The following is a 19,929-nucleotide window of genomic DNA, read 5'->3' on the forward strand; positions in this document are numbered from 1 at the left end:
AAAAAAAACAAACACCCACGCTTAGTGAAGCTTCCTTTGGAGCTTTCTTTTTTGTTTTTTCATATTACAAAGGCAGGATGTGAACTTTTGAAATATATCTCAGGTGACTAAACAGTTAACATAAATCCTAACATAATTTAGCAGCAACAAATGCAATCTGATTTCCAGATATTAAAACAAGCTGGACATTGTTTTCCTTCAGAGCTTTCATACACCAGGGAATATACATGTCAATAATATTCTACCGTTTTTAAAGAAATACAAAATTAAGCTTAATAAATTGTGCCTTAATACTAAAAACTTTCCCATTGAAGTAAAATTTCTACTGCCATTCAGAAATACTATTAGAACACTGAGTGTAAAATACATTTTTTAGAATCAAGTTTTAAAACTTTTGTAGGTATTAGTAATTAGCTTAAAAAAAAAAGCTCCCCATATTCCAAAATTAAGTTTTCTGGAACCTACTTCAACAAATTCAGAGCTTAAATGCTACGTCTTTTAAGACTTTATTTTTTGAAACAGGTATTTCATACAGTCTTTGCCACGTTAATGCAAATATGCACAAAGTAGGCCATGTATTTTTTGTTTTCCAAAAGTTGCATTATGAACACTTTCAGGAAGCTGGTGTGATTTATTCAACTTTTAACCTTAAATACAATCACAAAATTATAACCATCAGGAGGCATTACAACCTTTTGTACAGAGAAGCCACTCTATTTATACAATGTTACTAGAACAAGGAAGATTCAGTTCAACTCAATTTGCTCTACATAATAAGGGTAAAGTAAATTAACAAGTGAAGTGTGATGTTGCCATTGACATCACAGGTGGAAATATAAGGAAAATTTAAACCAAAAAATAATTGACAGAGGAACTTCAAACAGGAGCTGAAACTTGGTCAAAAAAAAAAAAAAGCCTGCCTCAAAAGACATAAAAACGTTCTGCAAGTCTGCATTTCAGAACATTCAATTCCTTAAGTTTATCATCTTCAAAAGCCGAGCTAATTGTATGACACTTTTACATTAGCACAACAAACAGCTTCCCTAGTAAGCCCAAATTCCCATGGAAAGCAAGAGACTGAATGGTTCATGTTGTACAACTAACTCTTGAACCTATAAAGCTTCTCTCAATTGGAGTCCATTTGCCCTTTTGTAAATAAGAGATGGTGATACTCTTACCCAGGCATTAAAAAAAGCAGGAAAAGTGCAATAAACCCTTCCGGTCTCATAATACAGTGAATTTCCTTCCCCAGTGTTTGGAAAATTTATAATGCTAGTTCTTCCCCATAGGAGGAATATTTCCTAGTACAACCCAAATAATGAAAAAAATCTGTCACTTCTTTAAGTGACCCTTACATTAACATAGTCTACCTCCTAGATTTAAGGGGAGGGGGAAAGTCCTAGCTCTAAATTTTTCATTTTACAATCTCAAGATACAGAATGGAAGGTCATTGGTTTTCATATTTATCTGGTTTTATGTAAAACAAAGGTACTTTGTGCTAACAGAAAAGGGTTCACTGATTCTTTTTTTTTTTTGATATATACGAACAGAAGCTAACAAGGCTAATTGTAGATGCTTTCTTTAATATGAAAAGAATTGGGAGAAAAGAAGAACCAGCTTCTTTGATTTTAGTACTGCCAAAACAAGTAAGCCCCCAGAGTAATCACAAATATGTGGAGGAAAATAGGCCAGGAAGACTTTTCAATTCAAAGTACTGCCTATATCACCCCAAATTTAAAAGGACCTAAGATTGCACATCAACTCTAATATTTGGCTGCACTTGCATTGCCCTGCTTGGAATTTTTTAATGGCTCTTTCCTTAAATTTCACACATCAGAAAAACCACAGTTAAAAACAAAAACAATGCAGATAACATCAAACACTGGACAATATAAAGAACACTACCTACTAAGTTCAGGTAACAGAGGCAAGTGTTAAGGGCAGAAGTGATGGAAGTTTTTCTTTGCATTGTAAACCCTCACCCTGAACCTGGGGTTTGGGTTCTAAGAAAGCAATTTAGGGAAGCAGATCAAGAGCTTGATTCTCAGTTCTCACACAGAAACCTCACATATCTCAAAAAACTCACAAGTGTCAGACACAAAAGAATCTTAATAATCATCTAGCAAACTATGTGAAGAATTCGTGACCAGAAATAATGAAATACTGCAAGACACACCAAAGAAACAGAGTAAAACAGAAATACAGCACCATAAACTACTAAGCCTCCACAGCTTTACAGATAAATCAACTAAAACTCAGGCAATTCTAGAAAATTAAAGACAGCAAAACACTTAAGATAAACTTCAATTTCCAAGGGTCACAAGTTATTCTGTACCCCCTGAATCTTAGAGAGGGAAAAAGAGAGAGCACAAGAAGGGGGGGGGAAGGGGGGGCGGGAGGGAGAGAGAGCAAGAGGAAGCGGAAGGGGAGGGAGAGGGTGAGAGGGAGGGGGAGAGAGAGAGAAGCAGACCCCCGTTTTTCCACAGGTGTTTGTGTATCATCAAAAATGCATTACTTCATAACCACAGCACTCTGAACTTTACATTGTTACAAGATAATCACCAAAATATAACCCTGTCTTCTCAAACTGCTGTATCACAAAGGCCTTTTACCTCTGATTAAATCTGACTGTTGAGTTCTCTTACAACAGGTCAAAATGATAAGGTTACTTGCCAAATGACTTCCCAAAAGAAGCCAAACTGTACAGACTGGGGGTCTTGTTGTCCAGAGTGCAGTGAAGAGCAAGCTTTGAGTCACCAGTTATTCCTATCTGCCCTACAACCAAATATGTATATGCCACACTATTCTCTGAGGGACCATTTTAAAGTAAAAGTGATGGACAATTTAGCAGAGACACGTTTTTTATGTAAAGCTGTTTTGTTTTCGCTAGGATAAGGTGCCAGGTACCTCTGAAGCCTGAAATTCACAGGCAGTAAAATTAACCTATTTCATTTATCTTCTTTACCAAAGAAGCAATCTCTGAATACTACCTATAGGGACAAACTAGTGTGAACTGGTTTTATCACTGTGATAAAAGTTTTTCCTTGTGACAAAGAATGTTGTTGAAAGACTGTTTAATCTTGAGAGAGAGTAGAGGTAATCAAGTGATGAGTGCAACAGCCTCTAGGAAATAAAGCAGTGTGCAAAACACAATATGGCATTATTATTCCAGATAGGTTGTTTTGATTGTGAAAATAAGGTTCAAGATGAATGAAGAAAATAAAATTTGATGCACTAGGTTCCTTAACTTGCTATTAGACACATGGGGGTATTCAAAGATACCACCTTTCTTGTAATACCTGTCAAAGTATTAGAAGAGCACTGATACTGAAATGCATTCTCCCATGAATTATTTAAAGATTATATATTAACATGGCAATGAGAATACAGGGAAGGCCAGAGCTATGTGGAATTTTTCCTTAATACCTTTCAAGTTTGTCTGTGAAGACTGGCAACTAGAAAGTGATCACAGTGCTAATCTCTAAAATGCAGGAAAAATGTACTCAATCAAGATTTTAATCATGTGCTACTTTGTGTTGATACGTGACTTTAGGAATCCTATTCTAGTCTGGATATTTATTTTGGATCAACAACTGAGCTTACACAGTCAGTACTGAAATGCAATGCTAAATTTAAGGAAACCTTGATCATGAATTCACTACTGAAAAGGAAGCTTAAAATTGTGGAAAAAGTAAAGTACTTCACACACTAATAACTGAACTTAATAAAAGATGTTGGTGGTTCTCACTTTTGCTGATGTTTCATGTATATGTCCTAAAATGCCAGGTAAACTAAAGCACTTTTAATTTACACCTTGTAAATTGTAAATTAAAAGTATCAAATGAGAAAATTGAATTAAAAAAACATTTCACTCTACCTCCACCAGAACATCACTTTATTGTTAATCTGTCATCAACAATGTAAAGCTCTAATAGGTACTCTATCCTGGTTTTTAAAAAGGTAAAAGATTACATTGGATTAGCTACTTTCTATGAAAGAAACTACAGCAATCACAAAAGAGGGAAAATTTGAATGACCTCCCAAAAATGTACACTGTAAGCGAAGGGGAGTGTACATTAAATCAAATGTCTGTTAGATTCATTACTTTTGAATGCACAGTGACAATTCTGGAAACTGTACATGATAGAATCACAGAAATGACTTAAATAATCAGAATTACATTTTGTATGTGATCACCAGACCTTTAAACAATCCTTGCATTTTCCATGTTATTGGTGGTTTTGGAAAAATTTCTGTTTATCACTCCAAATATAAGTTAACAGCATTGAGATGGAAGAATATGAAATAGAAGGATTGAAATAAAAGTGAATGTGAAAGATGGCTAATCTACTAGATCAAGTAAAGGGGGATGGGCAGAGGGTGGGGGTTGGGGAGGAGGAGGATGGCGTGGGGTTTTTTCCCTTCATTTCAGAAGTTCTTCCAATGTAGTGTTATCTGTTACATAGCTCTCCTTCTTCAGTCCATTTCTGAAATTCATATCGCATAGCCTTTTTGTACTTACTGGTCAACCCAACCAGTACTGTTGCCAAGCAACAAGTGTTATGCAAGACTCTGAATGCATCAAATCTTCCTTGGCTGTGTCGCGGCCCCAGTTTTCTCTGTTTCTGAGCGGGGTTTGATTTTTCCTGGATTGTACACACAGGGTCAGGTGGAATGGAGTTCCAAATCACTCTGTGCTCCGCGGCATCCCGATTTCTTTCTGCAGCTAACCTCCTGACACGTTTGCAGCTGTTCTGTGGCAGAAAGACAATCTCCGTGTTCAGGCGGTGAGCTTTCTTTCTTTCACCCTTGACCCTGGGGTTGCAGGCCATGGTGTTGGGCGTATCCCTGAGTGCAGCTGTCCTGCAGGATTCACTTCCTAGCGCACCGAGATTTCCTAGGTTTCCTCAGAATAAGCCCCCAGTTGCATCACCACCGACTGTGGTGTGGCTTTGGATGCCTGAGGCTGAGTTGATTCTGGTGGATGTCTGACCTCGCTTAACCAGACTCATCTACTGTCTTGCCATTCATACCCAGGCTGTCCAACCTTCATACAGCTGAGCCAAGTTATCTAGATTAGTTGCTTCCTTAATGACATAGTCAACCTGTAAAAATAGGCAGGATAGAATTAAAGCCATTTAAAACTTGAAAGAACATGGCTCATACATGAATTATATGAACTGTTTAGGAGTAAGTTCCCAAATTAATTACCCAAAGATGTATAGTTGTCATGGTGGGAAGAGAAGTTAAGTAATCTGAGCTTCCTTCATAATTCCATTACTTACAAATGTGTGTCCTGGGAAAGTCACAACCCCCTTTGAGCCTTATGAATCCTTAGATGAAGAGAGAGTACCACTGACTCACAGGTGCCCTTGGGATTAAACATGTGAATTCACTGGGCAAATGCTTAGGTGTATTAAAAAGTGCCCAGCAGATTCTGAAACAGTTTGGTACTCAGCAAATATCTATTGATTCTTCTTTTTTTTGGGGGGGGGGTGGCGCACTGTGCAGCATGTGGGATCTTAGCTCCCCAACCAGGGATCGAACCCACGCCCCCTGCAGTGGAAGCACAGAGCCTTAACCACTGGGCTCCCAGGGAAGTCCCCATATCTGTTGATTCTGACTCAGCTAAATTTTCTTTTATAGTAAGAGATATAATCGTTATCTCTATCCAGAGCACCCATCAGAGTCCAATTATATCATAAATGCTCAATATAAGGCTGCTGAATTGTAACCTACACCAAAAGTTGTATGCAAAGAACTCTATACTTACCCCACTCCTGTGAGCACCTTAACTTTTTCATATAAAATTTAATAACTATCAGAATAAAAAGCACAATAGCCAAGCATCCTTTAAAAAGATGGACAGAAAAAAAAAAAAAAAAAAAAAAAGATGGACAGAGACCTAAAATGCACAGGCATGAAAGCACACAGCCCATTAACCTATCAAAAAGTTTCTGAAGTAAGGATACCCCTGGACCCAGAACACCGTCCATAGTTTTTGACAAACTTGACAAACTCTCTATCTAAAGAATGAGTCTTAACCAAGAAGAGCTTAAGCTTAGATCCTATACAGAGATGTAACAGTGTTTAATAAAATAAAAAACAAAACAAAAACTTTCCTTGCTGATGTTAAATTTGAATTGTGAATGCCAAACCATTAAAAAAATAGGACATTCACAGGTCTCAAATTTTTACCCCACAGAAGAAAAGGCATATGTGTAATGGAGAATTCAGGAGAACACTACCCTTGACCAAGTGATCTAACTTAACAACAAAGATAGCACAAACAGACACATGCCCTTTGATGTAAGATTCTAAGAACACATCATTGGTGAAGTATTCTTGCGAAAAATGTTGATTCTGAATCTAATTATGAAGAAAATATCAGGGCTTCCCTGGTGGCGCAGTGGTTGAGAGTCCGCCTGCCGATGCAGGGGACACGGGTTCGTGCCCCAGTCCGGGAAGATCCCACATGCTGCAGAGCGGCTGGGCCCGTGAGCCATGGCCGCTGAGCCTGCGCGTCCGGAGCCTGTGCTCCGCAACGGGAGAGGCCACAGTAGTGAGAGGCCCGCATACCGCAAAAAAAAAAAAAAAAAAAAAAAAAAAAAAAAAAGACAGTATTAAAAAAAAGAAAATATCAGACAAATACATACTGAGACACATTCTGCAAACCAAGTAGTCTGGACACATCAAAAATATAAGGGTCATAAAAGAAAAGAAAGAAAAGGCTCAGGAACTGTTCTAGACAGTAAAGGAGACTAAAAGTAGAACAAGTATATGAAATTCAAGATAAGCCTTGACTAAATCTTGTATGGATTGGGGTGGGGTGGGGTTGGTGGTTAAGGAGAGGCGGGCTAAGTAATAAAGGACATTTGAAGATAACTGGAGAAATCTGAATATGGACTCAATGTTGGATAGAAGTCAATGTTAACATCAATGTTAAGTTTCCTGAGTTGATAATTACATAATTATATCGTAGCTATATATTATTAAAATGTTTTGGTTAGGAGACAAAGTATTTAGGCATGAAGTGTTACAATGTCTGCAACTAACTCTCAAATGTGGTTCTGAAAAACTGTGTGTATGTACGAACACATATACACAGAAAGGTAAGGCAAATGTTAAGAAAGCATCAACAACTGGTCTACCAATTCTAGGTAAAGAGTATATGAGCATTACTATATTTCTATAGGTCTGAAACTTTTCAAAATAAACAGCTATGGGGAAAAGAATTCATTCTTGATACTATGACACCCAAAACGTCATCCTCATTTCATTCAAAACCTTCATAGAGGCCTCTAAAATGCAAATTAACTGTCTTCTGTTGGAAGAGAGAGGGTCAAGCCACTCCCCAAATTTTTGTTAAAAGAGAACTGAGAAGAAAGGAAAGTGCTAATAGGGTAGAGTCAGAGTCAAATGCTGAATATATGACAATCCTAGAACTGTGTCACTCAAAATCTTCTGAAGCCTATAAAATCAATCTAAGTTCCTTATTTCTTGATATATCACCAAAGGATAGGGGTGAGGGGATCTTTAAACCTATACTGTTTCAGCAGCATTAAAATGTGTAGCTCAAGTTTAAAAAATGGTCACCTGTTCAGCAACTGACATCCTCCTATTCGGATCAACATCTCGGCCCTCTAACTTGGCTTTCACTCTCTTCCACACGCTCACTGCATATGAGTTTCTCTCCTGCACAGCTGTGAAGCAATGGAAACGTGTAAAGTCAAACCACCACTTCGTATTAATATTTAAGGTATCCTTATTCTGACTAATTACCTTTTCCAGTTTTAGGGTCTCTGACAGCCTTTTTAGGACTACAAGCAACACTCTTGCCAGTTCCTGGAACAGTACTTGGTGGAGTATCTGCTGATGTAGCTAGATTTTTCTGAACCAGCTTTCTAGCATTCTGTGACATGACATCAGGCTGAGTCTTCTGGCCAGTGTTGCTCCGGACTGCTATAGAGAGAGAGTTGGTAGCTCAATTTACATGTACACAGAAAATGAAGGAGCAGGGCAGTGCTCTCTCAATCATCAACTACAAATGGACAGCCCTGATACCAGATGTGATTTTACAACCTTAAAGTCCTTATCCCTTAAAATAAAAACTCTCCTCCTAAAAATACAGCCTAAACAGCTAGATATTCAGATATAAATTTGTACAATGATGCTCACGAGTTTATTGTGGCATTAAAAAACTACAGCTATCTTAATTGTCCAACAATTAATACGGTAAAGTCATAGAATGGCACGTTAAATCTTGCCATTAAGTCATTTTTAAAAGATTACTTAATGATAGGGAAATTATCAATTTAATATTAAGTGGTAAAAGGCAACAAAAGTTGCATTCACAGAATGATCCAACTTGTATATGTGTGTGCATGCATATAGAGAATTCAACAAATACATAGTGGTTTTACCTCTAATTGGAATGGAACTATAGATTTTCCTATTATTTTTCTGTATTTTCCTAACAGAATATATTTTATAATCATAAAATAAATTATTTACAGAGTACCTGAACACACGGTATTTTTACTCTCTAACAATAAGTACTTTTAAAATTAAGCCAGAATTTGTTCAGTTTGAGATACAAGATATGATATATAAAGAGTTTAGGGAAAACCTTTATTTATTTGTTTTAAATAATTAATTCTTTTAAATTGGAGTATAGTTATTTATAATTTGTGTTAGTTTCTGTTGTACAGCAAAGTGAATCAGTTACACATATACATATATCCACTCTTTTTTAGATTCTATTCCCAAATAGGTCATTACGGAGTACTGAGTAGAGTTCCCTGTGCTATACAGTAGGTCCCCATTAGTTATCTATTTTGTATATAGCACTACGTATATGTCAATCCCAATCTCCCAATTTATCCTTCCTCCCGCTCTCCCCCTTTCTACATCTGTGACTCAATTTGCTTTGTAAACAGGTTCATTAGGGAAACCCTTTAAAAAAGTGATGACTAGAAACATATTAGACACTCATTCAACATCTTAGCATCTATGTGTAGATTATTAACAGGTCAAGATTCAGGTTCTTCTGAAGTAGGGGAGTCTTACCTGCAGCAAAGGATGGCTGATAAGTAGCAGATGACGTTGGACTCGAACATTCATTTGTTGCATCGGTGACTAAGGGTGATGCAAAACTCACTAAATTATTATAGACACTGAAATATAAAATAAAATCGCTCATTTATGAAATGCTTTAGCAAATAGCTACTTATAAATATGAACAAAACTGAAAAAAATTAAATGAATTAAATAAACAAAACTTACTCTACCAGATGTTTTGCTTTATATTATAAACTCAGGCCAGAAGGCATTCTTACCTCTGACTTTGTGTTTTCAGTTCTTTCAAGGTGGGAGTTATTTCCTGGAGCATTTCAACATGTTCTTGACTTCGAACCTGACCCATAGCTTGAACTAATGTAAACAGCACTGTCTGAATGTTGTCTTGCCATGATTTATATTCACCCAAGAACTGCCTAACACTGTTCTCATAGGGAACATCTTCACCATCTGCCAGAGCAGCTTCTTCATCCTAGAATCAGTATGTTAGTGATCAAGAAAAATGTTATTTGCTTCAGTAATTACTCTTAAAACCATCACCTTTTGGATAACAGGTAATAAGTGTTTTTCAAATACCAACGTGTTTATAATATGCTTATTACAATTTAACTCCTTTTCTACAGGAATCTTGTTTCCAGCACAAATAAAAACTTCAAATAAAAACAAATCCAGGGAATGCCTTGGTGGTCCAGTGGTTAGGACTACACACTTCCACTGCAGGGGCACGGGTTCGATCCCTGGTGGAGATCCCGCAAGCCACATGATGTGGGCAAAAAAAAAATCCAAAAAGTAAATGATTTACTGTTTTGTGATGATGAAGTAACGCAGCCTTTTCTGGGGATTCAGTTTCCTTACTATCTAGATTCTGTACGATACTAGAGGGAAGATATTTCATTTATTTTGGAAGCAAGCTATACAAGTTTGGGTAGGGAAGTGGAAGAGAGGTTGGAGATTTAAATACTCTGTGAGACTAGGTACAAGTATCAGCTCTACTATAAATTATATGACTTTGGATAAATCAATTTCTCTAAGCCCTGGTTTCTCTGTGAACAAAATCAGAATACTACTTATACTTACTACCTGCTTAAAAAAAAAACAGTTGATGATAATACAAATTAACTCAGTGACAAACAAACTGGAAATATGACCTGAGAGAAATTAGGGTTTTTTCTCATAAATAAAACTGTTTGCAATTTTATAAAAGGGGGGAGTAATTATGTGTCAATGGTATTAGTCTTACCTTGGCCATTGCTTTCAGGAGATGTTTGACATCTCCAAGCTGCCGGTTATGACCAGTGAGCACAGACTTTATATTATCAACCAAATTCTGAATTGTTTCACAGACCGTTTCTATCTGTTGCTCTTTCTCTGTCTGAATTGATCTCTGAGTAGACATATCCTGGGTCAGTTGTTTGTGTGCTGACAAAAGCCATTCAGAGCTGCCAATAGGATGTTCAAGACTCGTGTCCTAAATAGAATAAGCATTTGTTTGATTTTAAGTATCAGCCAGAATAATATAAGGTTCTTTTCTTCATCATCATCTCAAAAGACATTCGTAACTCAAGCCACGACACAAAGAACCTCAGTTGCCGAGTCATAAATTAATTACCTACAAAACACTACTTGACAATAATTTAAACAATCTATAAAATACAGACTAAGATTTTTACCTTTTCTGCATAATCATACAGGGCATAAATGTTTAAAGTTTAAAACCTAAGAAAATGTATCTGGAATAACAAAGATGATCCACATCCAGGAACCTAAACCCACTGTAAATCATTCTTTAAAATGAAACCAGAGTCTCGTAATACATAGTCTAAAGCCTTCCCACAAAGTAGAAATGCCGAATTTATCAACCTGATAATCCAGCGTTCATCTTCCACTCGCCCTCTGTCTGCTACCCCACTTTCAGTGCATCTGAGTCATTTGCTACACACACTGTCTTTCTCCTCCCCTCCAAACCTCCACAGTACTTCCAGTTGTATCTCTGAGAGTTCTTTTCACTTTTTCATTCACTGTATTATTTGTGTAAATAAGTTCCTTGGGGGCTAAAAGCAAGATTTAATCATCACGGTATCCCTCATAACATCTCATATACAATACATGCTCAATAAGTGTAAACTAGTGAGTGAATGTGTTAAATTGATTTTGAGGGCATATAGTTGGTCTTATTTTAATCACCCAATCTCTTCACTCCCACTAAGATTCAAGACTTACCACTCTCTGTAATAAACGAAGCTCTAACTCAGAGACCGAACTGTTAAACTGTGACGCAAATGAACACATTTGCTGACACCGTTTGATTAGTTCAAATAATGAGGCATCCAGGTTTAAGGCTTCTGCAGTTCTAGTTCGTAAACTTTCAAAATGAATGATATTGCTGCAGAGGAAAGTGACCTGTGAAGGTGAAAAAGAAGAGTGGAACCATCACACTGAGGAAAAAATTTGCAATTAATGAAACAAAAAAATACTACCTATTGATTTCCAGAATTCAGGACCAGGTCCTGAAAATGTATGAATGTATGACTCTTGTGGGAAACAGACCTACTCCTTATAAAAGCTAAATAAATGAACATTTTTTGGTTGATGCTGTTAAGACTGAGATGGCCAAAAGCACCTAAGTAGAATTAGGTAAATGTTATCTTCTGCACGATCGTTTTTTAACTGAAATTTTACCCCATAATAAAACTGCTACCATACTCAGCTGCAATTTGTTTGTGCTGTGTCTGAATTCCAATCTGCAATGTTCCCCTTCTGCTTCTACTCCTGCCTAACTTTACCATAAAGATCAAAAAACACTAACTGGATATTTGACAATATTAAGCACATCTTTTAAGGTACAGTAATAGTATTGTGACTGTGTTCTTAAATTGTTCTCTTTTTTAAAAAAATAAACGTATTTATTTATTTTGGGTTGCACTGGGTCTTCATTGCTGAGTATGGGCTTTCTCTAGCTGCAGTGAGCGGGGGCTACTCTTCGTTGCAATGCGCGGGCTTCTCATTGCGGTGGCTTCTCTCGTTGTGGAGCATGGGCTGGTTCTAGGCGTGCAGGCTCAGTAGTTGTGGCTCGCGGGCTCTAGAGCACAGGCTCAGCAGTTGTGGTGCACGGACTTAGTTGCTCCGCGGCATGTGAGATCTTTCTGGACCAGGGCTCAAACCTGTGTCCCCTGCACTGGCAGGCAGATTCTTAACCACTGCGCCACCAGGGAAGTCCCAATAGTTCTCATTTTTATAGATACTTATTGAAGTACTTACAGATAAAATGATATAATATTTGGGATTTCCTTAAATATGGGATGTGAGGGAGGAGTAGGAGGTATAGAGGAAATAAAGTAGGGCTTAAGTTGACAATTATTAAATTTTGGTAATGGGTATATGGGATATAGGAATCATATTAGTCCAATTTTGCACCTGATTAAAAAGTACATAGTAGTTTTTGGTTTTTGCTCCCAATCACAACAAAGTTAATCCACAACCTCTGGCAGTACACAAGGTCCTAAGACATTTTATTGCCATGTGGAAAAAATAACATTCAAATCTTTATAGTTGCATATAAAGAAAATCTTAGATAAATATGGAATTAAACTCTTTATTTTCCAAGAGGCTGGATCCACCTTCTATTTAACTGGGAGGTAATAAGGGTCTAAGGAAATAACTGGCTGTGAGCTCAGCCTAAGGACACCCCCTCTTTCTCCCCCAAGGCCTATCAGTCCTTCTTCCCAGTGCTATAAACTAGAGGGCGGCTCTCAAGCTACTCCTGATTATCCCACATGTAACTTCCAATCAGTTATATAATCCTGTAACAGAAAACAAAATGGCGCACATGAGTGCCTATACCTGACTTGCTCTTTGGCTCTCTTTAAGGACAAGATTTCTTCTTTCAGCTATTGTTGCTTCAAAATCTTGTAGTACAGGTGTCAGTGCAGGGTTGGCACCACCTGCCCACTTGAGTCGCTGTTCAATACTTGCTTCAAGTGCTGCCAGTTTCTCCTATAAAAGCCAGCAGAATCTCAGTGAAAATGACACTCTTCACTTCCTGTCTGTTGAGCATTTTATACAAATACAAGAGATTCAAAAGAAGTAGGATGGGACATAAGTAAATTAGAAAACATCTTTAACAAACCATCACCTTTTGGAATTAATCTTGATTTCACATTGAATATTTAAGGCTAAACATGTTTTGGATAGGTAAGGATTGGCTTTCAGTTTATTGTCTTAAAATTTGTAGAAAGAAGTTTCATTTTCATTTTTAAATAAAATAGTCCTTAAAACAAAACACCTGCTACACCAAATTCCCACTGCACTATATGTGCTATCTACAAGAAAATCCATTTATACTTTTGATTGTGAAAGATGAAAATCAGATTCCCACAAAAGCAAAAATTTACGAATAATGGTAAAAATACAGCCAGGTTATCATGACGAGGAAGATTTTATTTAACAAAAGTTGCTTCATTATTTATTCAACGTTTTGAGTCTCTCTCTCGCTCTCCCCTCCCTCCCCTATTTCTTTCTCTCACACATATATACCTCTAAAATCAGAAAGGGCATGAGTTCATTCTCCTAAATTGAAAACTAGGACTAACATGCTGTAGAGAAAAGGTATTTCAATCTTCAAAGAAGTGAGTTCCAGAAAAATTTTATTAAAAAATTTAAAAATATTATAAAAGTGATTATATTTGATTTTATACTAATCTATAAAAAGAACAGAAGTATGTCAGTTACTACTGAGTGTATGAGATATAGGAAAACTCACTATAGAGAGATATATAAAGCCATCATCAAACCAGTTTTTCTTATTTAAAAAAGGAAAGCGAGATTAAATATTTTGCTGAAATGACCAAGAAATAGTCAATAAAAATGGTTTGGAAAAATGTTCTGCTGCCTTTGACATCACAAAATTCCATTAACTAACTGCACAATAGAAGTAAGAAATGCCTAAGCTTCTTGGATATTAATAATAAGCCAAATATAACTGCTTTATATACATTTCAGAAAACAAATTTGGTATTCAAGTTTTTCCCATTACCAAGGTCCCCTTAATGCATAAAAGCATGGTAATATCAAATTCATTAAAAACTTGAAATATTTAATATGTCTCTATTCTTGGTTCAAAATATACTGCTAAGATTCAGTTACTTTGGAGGGTAAGAAAAAAAGATATAAATTAAAAATAAAAGTGAAAAGGTATTATGTTCCTGTGGCTTAGAAGCCAAGGACAGACGGAACAACAGAGCACTAACACTTCAGCAGAGTGGAGGTCATTTCTAAAAGTAAGATGTGCCAGAAGGAGGATCTGACAAAACACACCTGAACTGTTGCAATTGAAGTTTCAATCTGGCTCAGAGTATGGAGTTTCTTCTTCATGCTGGTTAAGATGGCAGAACGAGGGGGAGGAGTGACCGACATGGCTTGTGGTCTGTTGATAAGGAGATCTTCATGCTGCCACTGTTCAAAGAAAAAGAAATGTAATAAAATAAGCAGGAAAAAGGCCTTTAGATAAACAAGGGGGGGGGAGGTGTGATTTAGGACTGGGGGAAGAGGGAAAAAACCCAGCTGCAGCAAGGTGGGGTGAGCAGGGAAGAATAACAGAAACACAATAAAAGAATCAACCAGGTGGAAAATTTCCTGAGGTAGAGAATGGCTGATAAATTTCGCGGATCACTAATATGCAACACTTAAAATAGTAATTCTGAAGATGTTTCCTAGTCTAAGTAAAAATCTGCTACACAATCCCACTAAAATATAAACTCCAGTTAAGAGGTTGGAACAGGCAAGGTAGGGTTCCCCAGCACCGAATTAAGCAAGTAACTGAAAGAAGCAATGGCAGCAGTCACAGAAGAAAGAATTCTCCAGAGAACCTACAAGCGAAAGAAAGGCACAGGTAACTACTGACAGAGGATCAAGCCATCCTGTATGCTGTAAGGTGGCCCCAGAAGGCCCAAGGGACATTTGGGTTAAAATTTAAAAGTTACATTGTGCTTACAGCTTAAAATGTGTTCAGATGAACAAAACTGGAAGGATTTTGATAACGTTTTCCATATAGTTGTCAATTTTTTAAGGGAATAAAGTCTAAAACGTATTAAATAATAAAACGTTTCAACATTATATTTTTTTAGAAGTAAAATAAATACCAAAAAATCCCAATGTGCTAGAAGGACTGTTAATATATAATAAATGCAACTTCAGAATTTGAATAAATTACTTTTTTTATGAGGTAAGAAAATAGCTAATGATAAAACTGCAAAGAGAAGGAAATACACTGGTTCCATGCCCCACCTATTCCACTCTTGGGAAGTAGCTTCAATATAAATGATACAAAGTAACCAGTGTTTGTGCCAAAACAGATCCCAGGATAATGTACTCCCCCAATATTACTCCATGAGTTACAACTTGTCTGAAGCTACTGACAATACTGAAGCCTACGTTTGAAATAAAGAAGAAAAATAGCTATAATTTATACTGTGCTTAGTGTCTTACAAAAATCATCATTTTTAACCCGCATAGTCATCAACATTTTAGAGAGATACTGTCCCCATTCTACAAGTAATGAAATCAGACCTTAAGGGAAGTTAAACTTAAGTTCATATGCCTGAATCCAAATCCATCTCACTCCCCCAAAGCCTGTCACACTGCCTCTAAACAAACAAGGACAAAAACAGGCTTCTAAAAAACAGTTCCCAAGTGATGACCAATGTATGCACAGAGCTTAGAGAATCAAGGAAACAGAAGTCACTTTAGAAATAATTATGATAGACAGTACAGAAGGCATATCCACGTAACGAATAAATTCAACTGTTAGAAATTACATTTACAAGTAATACTTAATGATAACACTAACCATACAACTCTGATGGAAACTAATTCAAAGGACACAAACCATGAACATAAAATGATCTCAACTACGTAAAAGAGAAACAAGGAATAATTGGAAAGACAGCACCAAAATGCTAAAAGCAATTCAGTGTTTGCTCTGGGCTGGCACAATTCAGGAAGTTTAAAATTTTCTCTTCTTTATACTGTTCTGTGTTAATTCCTCCAGTTTTTCAAATTCCTACATTTAGGAAAAACCCCTTTATAAAGAGAAATACTAACTTGAAACATGGCGATATGCAACTGAACACGCTGTAGGCTTGTCTTACAGGAGGAGATGCTGGTCTCCAGCCTGCGCACCAAGTCGTGCTTCTTCCAGGCAGTGTCGTAGGAGCTCGCCAGCACAGTCGCCCTGTTCATGACCAGCTGAGAGAACTTCCCGATCTGGATGTTGTGCTCCACTGCTTTTTTACACAGATCATCAACTGAAACTTTGCTTTCAGCACCAAAATCCTTTGCCTCCACTTGAGCAATAATGTCTACCCCTAGAGCACTGATGAAGCTGCACAGCGTGAGGCCCAAGGCTTGGTTCGGGAGTCCAATCAGGAGCTGCCGCACAAAGTCAGCTGTGAATGCTTTTATCGGTTTGGCCATCTGGTCTTCACTGAAACAAGAGTTTCTAAAAAGGGTTTTCACATTGACAATCTGTACAGGCCCATTTACAGTATTCTGATCTTCAAGTGAACTTGATCCTAAAAAAGGAAATTTTTCTTTCAGTATTTCATGCAATGCTAAAATAAGGTAATAATGCTGCTTATTTAAAAACTTGAAGATTGCATGAACTTAGTATTTTAATTTAATTTACAATTAAATTAAGCCTACTCTATCCTGTCCCCCTCCAAAGTACCACACAACTAAACCCAGCTTGTTTACGAGTGAAATATTACCTGACAAAGTTTTAGAAAAGGTACCACAGAGCCTGAAGAACTCCTTAATTGTCTGTAGTCTTTTTAGAAAGAAAATCTCTTCCAGCACCTGTCGGTGATTATCATCATCAAAAAAATTGACTTGGGTGCTCCTGGCTTCCCTTATAATGTCAATCTTTCGCCAAGCTATAGGAATTTCCATCTTATTTAGCTATGTAAATGAAAGAAAAGCAAGTTCACTTCTCCACTCTTCACACACTGAACAACTACTTTCCTACACTTGCATTATTCATAAAACCAGGTCAATATTTACCTTTTCAACTAATAAGCCAAAAGCAGTCTCAACTTGGGCAAACATGCCATCAAATGCTACCAAAAGCATCTGGCCAGCTGACATTTTTGGTGTTTCATCAACTGAACCATTTCTTGGTTGGATTAATTCACCATATTGAGCGTGAAGTATTCTAGAGGAAAAGAAAAGGGAGTTATAACCCTCGCTGAAGAGTATTAAGTTTGGGGGAAAACGTAAGTCTTACAGTTAGTGTGTGGCGTCGAGGGGAAAAGTCTCTGTATGAAGGAAGGAGTGTTATTAGCCATCATTAATGTGAGTAAATTTTATGCAAATTTGAACTATGACATTTTAAAAAGAACTATATCAAATATTACAGTCTCACTTCATACACAGAACGTAAAATAATACAAAATGCCAATGTATTTTTTTTAATGTCGAGAATCATACAGTTCTAAAGCTGGTGGACCTAGCAAAAGTTGTCAAGTATGTTCACACTATTGTCACATGGCAGAGCTAGCTACAGACGGTAAATGAAAATACTTATCATTTTTGGCATGCTGAGTTTCAAATAATGCATAGTTTGAAGGTAGGTCTTCAGAAATTTGCCTTTCACATTATCATTAAATTAAAAAATTGCGTAGTGTTTATGTATCCAAGCACTATTCTAAACATTTTATGTAAAAAAGCAAAAATACAATTCCCAGTACCTATGACTACTATCAGTAAAACTAGTGTTAACTAGATTTTCAACTTTATCACACACACACAAATCGCTATAAAGCTATTAGGAATTATTAAGAGAATTTAAAATTTAGGCTGCCCGAGAAATTTCTAATGGAAAAAGAGCTGCATGATGGTATAAAGTTTTCCTTGAGATTACCAAAAAGTTTCTCTAACACAAGATACACACAGGCTGTAACAGAATCAAACATGAAGTCTGTAACCCAATGCACACATGGAAGTAAACATTCCTCCATTTGACAGTAAAGTGAATCTAGATAACATATTAAGGGAAAATAAGGGCTAAAATTTTGTGAGGAAGAAAAGTGTATATATTTAGCATCTAAGTTTTAAAATAATGTTAGAAATTTTATGATAAATCTCTTATGCAAATAATCTAAATCACTATTTAGCTGACATTTATGTTTATGCTATATTGATTACAGTTATTTTTAAAATTTTATGGTAAAACAACTACAAAGAAACAAGAAAATAGGAAAATTTTGAATGCAACATAAAAGAAAACTTTAAGGAGTTGTTACCTTTTTTGGTGAAATAAGGGCACCATAAATTAAGTAAGTTTACATTTTAGATATATACATCCTGCAGTTTAAGAATGAAAAGGTGTTTGCTTCAAAATTACTGCAGCAGTACAATTTAAACAATATTAAACAGGTGCAAGAAAAAGAGAGAGAGATTAACCAGGCACAGATAATTACTGAAGTTGGTAAAATGGAGGTTCATTATACACTATTCTCTCTACTTTCTTGTATCTTGGAATTTTCCCATGGGAGGAAGTATGGTGGGTCAATTCATTTCTACTCTCTCAATTATACCTTCTGAAGGGAACTGGACATCAGAATGCCAAAGAAAAGAGGCCTTGAGTCATGACGCACAAAGGGTAGGGCTTAGCTTTGGGTACAGTGCATGGCTGGAGAAACTGCCCAACCTCTACAGGTTCCAAAGTCAAACTGTTAACTAGATTTAAGAGTCGAGAAATACAATGTTCAATACCTAAAACAAACTTATAAAACTTAAGCTAACTTAAAAGTGTTCATCTGAAATGAGGTATATACTCCACTAGCTAACTAAACTGGCTCAGATGCTTCCATGGAGTTCCAAGGGCTGGCTTAAAAAATACCACACTCTACTTTGTGTGTGTGCACATGTATAGTGAAACTATAGCCCTAAAAGAATACATATATGTATGTGATAAAACTACACACACACACACACACAAAAAAAATAAGTGCATATGTAACTGTGAAATCTGGGTAAGCTCTGTGGACTGTACCAATGTCAATTTCACAGTGTTGCTACTGTACCATAGGTATGCAAGATGCTACACTGAAGGAGGAATGAAGGGTACAGAAGACCTCCCTGCACACTTTTTTTTTAAATACAACTTCCTATGAGTCTGTAATTATTTCCAAATAAAAGGGTTTTTTGTTCTGTTTTGGCCCTGCCTCAAGGCTTGCAGGGTCTTAGCTCCCAACCAGGGATTGAACCCGTGCCCTCAGCACTGAAAGCGCAGAGTCCTAATCACTGGATCACCAGGGAATTCCCCCAAATAAAAGGTTTTTTTAAAAAGACATTATTTATAAATGCTTATACATATATCTGCTCTGAAAATTAAAAGTAAGCTTACAGTAAAATAAGAACTCAGAAAACTTTTATCTGGCTACCCATCTCTTTCACAAGAAAAGAGAACACAGCTTAGCATTCACTTGCCTGGCAACATCGATATAATGAGCATGTGTTTCTTCCTCAAGTCCCATAGCTGCATTTCTTAAATAGGCTTGAAGAGATTCAACTAGAGTCTGCAGAGGAACACCATCAGTTGTCTGCTCAATAAGACTGTCCAGTTCATGAAGCATACTTTCTAATGTGTATTCTCCTTTCATTAAACATCTCAGTGCTTCTGGAAATATGATTTGCCGGAAATTTGAATTTAATTCCTATAAATATGTGAGAAACATATTTTAATGCTTTCTGAGTTTAGAGAAAGCAGCATTAAAGGGGAGGAAGTCAAATCACTTTTCGGACCCAGAGATGAGAAATACAATGTTCAATACCTAAAACAAACTTCTAAACTAA

At 36.7% G+C, this 19,929-nt stretch overlaps 1 protein-coding gene across 2 annotated transcripts in view; it reads right to left on the bottom strand.

Annotated features, from left to right (window-relative positions):
• Positions 1-487: 487 nt before the first annotated feature.
• SMG1 (SMG1 nonsense mediated mRNA decay associated PI3K related kinase) overlaps positions 488-19,929 on the bottom strand; it is a 97,981-nt gene continuing 78,539 nt past the window's right edge. For both annotated transcript variants that reach the window (XM_059038056.2, XM_067013777.1), the window contains 13 exons: positions 19,564-19,790; positions 17,134-17,284; positions 16,842-17,031; positions 16,177-16,646; positions 14,392-14,529; positions 12,919-13,071; positions 11,299-11,478; positions 10,319-10,546; positions 9,339-9,550; positions 9,070-9,176; positions 7,783-7,962; positions 7,597-7,703; positions 488-5,105 (listed from right to left, as the gene is read on the bottom strand). In XM_059038056.2, coding sequence (XP_058894039.2) covers positions 5,028-5,105; positions 7,597-7,703; positions 7,783-7,962; positions 9,070-9,176; positions 9,339-9,550; positions 10,319-10,546; positions 11,299-11,478; positions 12,919-13,071; positions 14,392-14,529; positions 16,177-16,646; positions 16,842-17,031; positions 17,134-17,284; positions 19,564-19,790 — 2,421 coding nt within the window. In that variant the 3' untranslated portion in view covers positions 488-5,027. The remainder of the gene's footprint in view (positions 5,106-7,596; positions 7,704-7,782; positions 7,963-9,069; positions 9,177-9,338; positions 9,551-10,318; positions 10,547-11,298; positions 11,479-12,918; positions 13,072-14,391; positions 14,530-16,176; positions 16,647-16,841; positions 17,032-17,133; positions 17,285-19,563; positions 19,791-19,929) is intronic.

This window comes from Kogia breviceps, chromosome 14, assembly GCF_026419965.1.
Source record: "Kogia breviceps isolate mKogBre1 chromosome 14, mKogBre1 haplotype 1, whole genome shotgun sequence".
NCBI lineage: Eukaryota > Metazoa > Chordata > Mammalia > Artiodactyla > Physeteridae > Kogia > Kogia breviceps.